The sequence below is a fragment of the Magnolia sinica genome, chromosome 14 (assembly GCF_029962835.1).
Source record: "Magnolia sinica isolate HGM2019 chromosome 14, MsV1, whole genome shotgun sequence".
In the NCBI taxonomy this organism is placed as follows: domain Eukaryota; kingdom Viridiplantae; phylum Streptophyta; class Magnoliopsida; order Magnoliales; family Magnoliaceae; genus Magnolia; species Magnolia sinica.
The window spans coordinates 13430322-13435546 of record NC_080586.1 but is presented as its reverse complement, the minus strand read 5'-3'; the positions used below and the strand labels follow the sequence as shown (position 1 = coordinate 13435546).

At 44.2% G+C, this 5225-nt stretch overlaps 1 protein-coding gene across 1 annotated transcript; it reads right to left on the bottom strand.

Annotated features, from left to right (window-relative positions):
- Positions 1-3056: 3056 nt before the first annotated feature.
- Positions 3057-4396, bottom strand: LOC131225400 (ethylene-responsive transcription factor ERF073-like). Its single transcript, XM_058220927.1, has 2 exons — positions 4097-4396; positions 3057-3998 (listed from the first exon to the last, which is right to left on the bottom strand). Exons 1-2 carry the CDS (start codon positions 4251-4253, stop codon positions 3280-3282), a joined length of 876 nt encoding a protein of 291 aa, XP_058076910.1. The 5' UTR covers positions 4254-4396; the 3' UTR covers positions 3057-3279.
- Positions 4397-5225: the final 829 nt, after the last annotated feature.

Genomic DNA, 5225 nt, shown 5'->3' with positions numbered 1-5225 from the left:
ATAGTAAACACTTTATTATATAAATATATATTTCAATTTTTATTTTTTTAATTATTTAGTGTAATTTTAAATATTTATGTTTTCAACGACATATTCCAATAATAACTCGAGAAAATAAAATAAAATTTGACAATGTTCCAGACATTTTCCAACCTAGGAATTTACGAGAACTAGGTAGGTGGATCATTTTTAAAGATATTTCGAATCAGAGGCTAGGTCGAGGGCGACTTGGGTGAGCCGTGGGAACCAGTAATGTGGGTGGTAACCAGACTTTGTGGCCCACCTCAATATATTTTTTTAATCTACACCGTTCATCTCATTTTCCAACTCATTTTATGACATAAGCCAAAAAAGTAAGCAGATACAAATATCAGTTGGACCACACCACAGGAAAAAAAAAATAGTGGAAGAGTATTAAAAACGTTTAGTGGGCCACAAATGTTTTGGATCAAGCTGATTTTTTTTCTCATTCATCCAGGTCTGACCGACCTTATCAACAGGTTGGATGGTAAATAAATATTACAAGGGATCGTGGAAGTTTTTAATGGTGGGCTTTCAATGAACACTTTTTCCTGTGGTGTGGTCCACCTGATATTTTTATCTGCTTCATTTTTTGGAACATCCCCTAAAATAATCTGGAAAAACGGATGGACGGCATGGATATACAATGCATACGTTGAGGTAGGGCCCCACGGTCAGCGTCCCACCCATGTCGGTGGTTCTGGGTCGCAGCTAGGACGCGTCCCAAATCGTCCGGGTGTATTTCACCAAACCTGATGGATTCTCGATTCCCAGACGACCAATGCTAAGTTAAGATTGATCAGGCGATGAAGAACGTATGTGTCAGATCTGAACCGTTCATCAGGCGATACTCACTGGTATCATTCTATAAGATGATAATGATACTGCGGTCCAAATCACACTTTGGCATCTTTGATTATCGGATTTTACTATTTTTTTATATATGTCACGTGGATTGGCTAATGAACGGCTCTGATGTTTGGTTGTCTTACATGTTTCTTGATACGCAAGAAAATAGACGGTCGATGTTGGAATAGGAATAAAGTAAACGGTTGACGAAGGAAGAGGTGAACCGCTACTGAAAGACTGTGGGCGTCCTCTCTACCGTTGGAAAACCAAAAACCAGCGGCGCAGCTGAATGCATGCACCTACCCCTGCCTGGTGGCTGGTCAGAATCTAAACGCTTTAAAAAGTACCGGGCCACACCCGACCCGTTTCCCGTAGCGGGTGTCGGACGCGGATTAACTACTGACAGGTTGAGTAGCGAGACTTGCTACTGAAGTGACGTCACCAAGTCCTGTGAGCCCCACATGATGTATGTGTTGTATCCACACCGTCCATCCATTTTTGGAGATCATTTTAAGGACTTGAGACAAAGAATGAGGGAGATCGAAACCTGGGGTGGACCCCACCACATAAAACAGTGGGGAGAGTAATGCGACGGTTGAAACCTTCCTAAGGTCGATCGTTAGGTTTATTTGAGATCCATCCTATTCATAAGTTAACACAGAAATTAAAGACTGGAAAATACAGGTATCATATTGATCGAAATCTTCTGTGGCCCTTACAAGTTTTTAACGGTAAGTGTATAATCTCTCCACTGTTTTCTGTGGTGGGGTTTACTAGAGCTTTGTATCTAGTTCATTCGATGGTTCATTTCCTAAAATGGTCTCTCCATATGGATGGAGAGTGTGGATACAAAACGTACACTATGGTGGGACCCACGGAAATAGGTGACGTCACTTCAATAGGGAGTCTCGCTGCTAGCTAATCCGCGTCCAGCGGATGTCAGAACCCGCATCTCTTTCGAGTGAACGCGGACTCAGTTGTGCTGTAAAAGCTCTGTTGACCCACCATAATGTATACGTTTGATCCACGCCGTCCATCTACTTTGCCTTCTCATTTTAGGACTTAGTCCAAAAATGAGGTAGATGAAAATCTCAGGTGAAACATACTACAGGAAACACTGGTGATTGAACGTTACCATTTAAAACTTCCTTAGGTCCCACTGTAATGTTTATTTGCCATCTAACGTGTTGATTACGTCACAAAGAGATTAATGAAAGGAAAATGCAAGTATGAGCTTGATTCAAAACTTTCGTAGCCCTTGGATGTTTTTAACGACAGCCGTTCAATCACCACAATTTCTCATGGTGTGGTCCACCTCAGATTTGGATCTGCCTCATTTTAGGGCATAGGGGACGGATGGATAAAACACATACATAATGGTGGGGTCCACAACACTAAAAGAGCACCAACGTCTGCTGCACTACGCTATCCAGGTCAGGTGAACGCTGGCCATATGCCGGATCACGAGCGGATGGTACGTACCAGAAGATTCTCAGATATTCCCCCACCTGACTCGGTCTGCTTAAGCTTATCAGGGTACATGTGGGGCCCACTGCGTTCCAAAAAATTTGACTGGGAGGCACCACAGGGCTTTAAATGTGGATACGGTGCCAGAGTATCCGCGATCCATACACATGTATACAACATTATACACGTGCCTCCACCAAATTCATTCAAGGTGGGGTCCATTTGCGGACAGAGACTAGCCAAAAATTACACTGACGGGACGCTCCAAAATTCATTGATGTGGACCGTTTTCGTCTTCCATTTGAATGGTACCCAGCAGATAATCCCCTGAGGATCACTTTTGGAACCGCCCATCAACAATGGATCGCATGATATGAACGGTGTGGATTGAGTTGCGTCTATGCCACGCGCACTGTCGCAGATTCAACCGCATTCGTGTAGCCAAACTGGACTCTATGAATATATTACCCAAAAATCTTCATCCATCGGGTTGTCCTAACCGTCCGATGGGGGTTTCCATATGGAAATATCCACCAACGGTCCACATTCAAAGGAAACGATCCTCCAATAAAAAGGAGATGTTTTAAGGTCATCAGCCACCCGAGATGTGACCATTAGCTGAATGGTTCAGATCACGGAAACGTGACCCCACCTGTGCGGATGCAGGACCGTGCATAAGTCATGATCACCATCACCAAACAATCTTAGCCGTCCACACATGAAGCAATGCAAACTTTTACTAACCATGGCCCACTACGCATCGATCAACAGATCAATGAACGGTGCAGATTGGACCATAATACATTTGATTTAGGACAATACAATCAACAATCAAACAACAGCTGCTGCAGCCCAAAACGAAAAACCCTAAGAAAATTACAAAAAAGGACCCGAAAGTTTTTCCATTTACAAACAAAACCCTGAAAAACACGATTTTTTCCATTACAGAGCTGAGGCGGCGGAAGCCATGCCAGTAGCAGAAAGAACATCATCATCAAAGCTCCAAAGCTCCCCCACAACACTGTCCTGCGTCTGATTCGGCGCCATCATAATCGATTGCTGATTGCCACCGGCCAGATAAGGTATCTGATAGAATTTCATATACGACTCAAATGCCCGTAGTTCTTCTGAAAGCTTCCGTACCTCATTCTCCTCTTCATCTTCCTCCCTTTTCACCTCTCCAACCACCACCTTGTTCCCTTCTTCAACCACCGAAGAACCCCCACCGTCCAATCCAGACCCACAACCTCCGCTCTCCAAAACCGCGTTGTTGTTCAGATCAACGGTTGGAAACATTCCATCCTGAGAGAAATCAATGGCACCGACAAACCCAAAATCAAGATCCATCGGTAGATTATTATTACAGAAGCTGTCAGAAGGTTGGGGTTTTCGTTGCGGCTGCGTTTTGTTTGCTTCTTCTTCTTCTTCATTTGGGAAGTTTACTTTCGCTTTCTTGCCTCTTATCTTGCGCGCCTCCTTATCGTACGCCCTCGCAGCTTCTTCGGCGGTGTTGAAAGTCCCCAACCAGACCCGAACCCCTTTTCTCGGATCTCTAATCTCAGCCGCCCATTTCCCCCACGGACGTTGCCGGATTCCCCTATAGAGATTCTTCCGCTTTCTTGTAGTTTCCTTTTTCTTCTCGGAAATGACATTTCCATCCTCTGTAGAAAGAAAAGGGAGGTTACTTTATTAGCTGAGGTTGTGTTGTAAAAAAGAAAGGAAACGGGGGGATAAAATGGGAAAGATGATTGTTACCAACCTGAAGGGAGAACTTTCTTTTGGGAGCTGAAACGGCGGAAATCGGACTCGAAATCGGTGAAATTCGTGAAGAGCGAGTCGGGCCAGAGATCGGAAGCAGTGACTCGGCGGGAGCGGTTGCGGGGGATGAAATCGGCGATTATCGCACCACCGCACATTTTAGCAGGCACGGTAGAAATGTAAATAAACAGAGAACAATGGACTGAAAAGCAGAGAGAGAGAGAGAGAGAACGGAGGAAGGAGAAAAGAGCGATTATACGTTGCGTAAGATGAAAGTTGGAACCTGGAAGAGAAGTGAAGGGGTGAAATGTGTATTTGTACCCGTTGGATTTATCGAAGTGAGTGACAGCCGTACGTTGAAGCTTCGTGGCATCTACGTCGGTCTCGAATATCCTAGGTGGCTGTTGGACCACGACACGTTCTCAAGAGGGTAGCCATGCAAACCAACCCCAGATTGGTCGTAAATTACGATTATGATCTTTCCCTATTTACCACGTGTGTGTGTAATCTTTCCCTCCCACGTGTCACATGTGTGGAATATCAAATCCGTTAGCTAAGCCCACGAATCACCTAGTTTGGAAATTGCGTGGCCCACCTATTGGGCAGACCTTGCCATCAAAATATATGGACAACCAATGGCCTGAGTGTACACGTGTGGCCTAACTAATGAGTTGATTGGCCTGATTTTCATGTCGGTCCCATCCTTTGCACGTATCTTCCTCCACACGAGTTATGTCGGCTGGAAAGATAGTGCGCTGCGTGTCATCATTTATCCTTATTAGATTGTGGCTAATATTCATGCGAAGCCGTACGAATTATGGGGTCCCTCTTTTGATGGGGCGAATCCTGACAAATATCTTTCAAGTGTCTATTTGATCTCCATCAATCGGACTTGATTTAGATAAATGCTCATTTCATGATGGGGCAATATCTTCAACGGTTCTGATTGTGTGTTTGATGATTGACGTAGATTAGGGAGTTCTGACGTGAAAACTGTAGTCAAGCGATTCCAGTTTAGAATATGCATTGAAGTTTAATGAGCCATATCAAACAACAGGAATTGTCTAATCCCAATGTTGGCTTTTTATATATGACACGTGCATGCAATGGCCCACCAGATCAATGGTTCT

Bases quoted from the DNA above. Each gene is read 5' to 3' on its own strand.
- LOC131225400 (XM_058220927.1), bottom strand. From the start codon at position 4,253: ATGTGCGGTGGTGCGATAATCGCCGATTTCATCCCCCGCAACCGCTCC. The intron at 3,999-4,096 runs GTTGGTAACAAT...TTCTTTCTACAG, and splicing joins AAAGAAAGTTCTCCCTTCAG to AGGATGGAAATGTCATTTCC.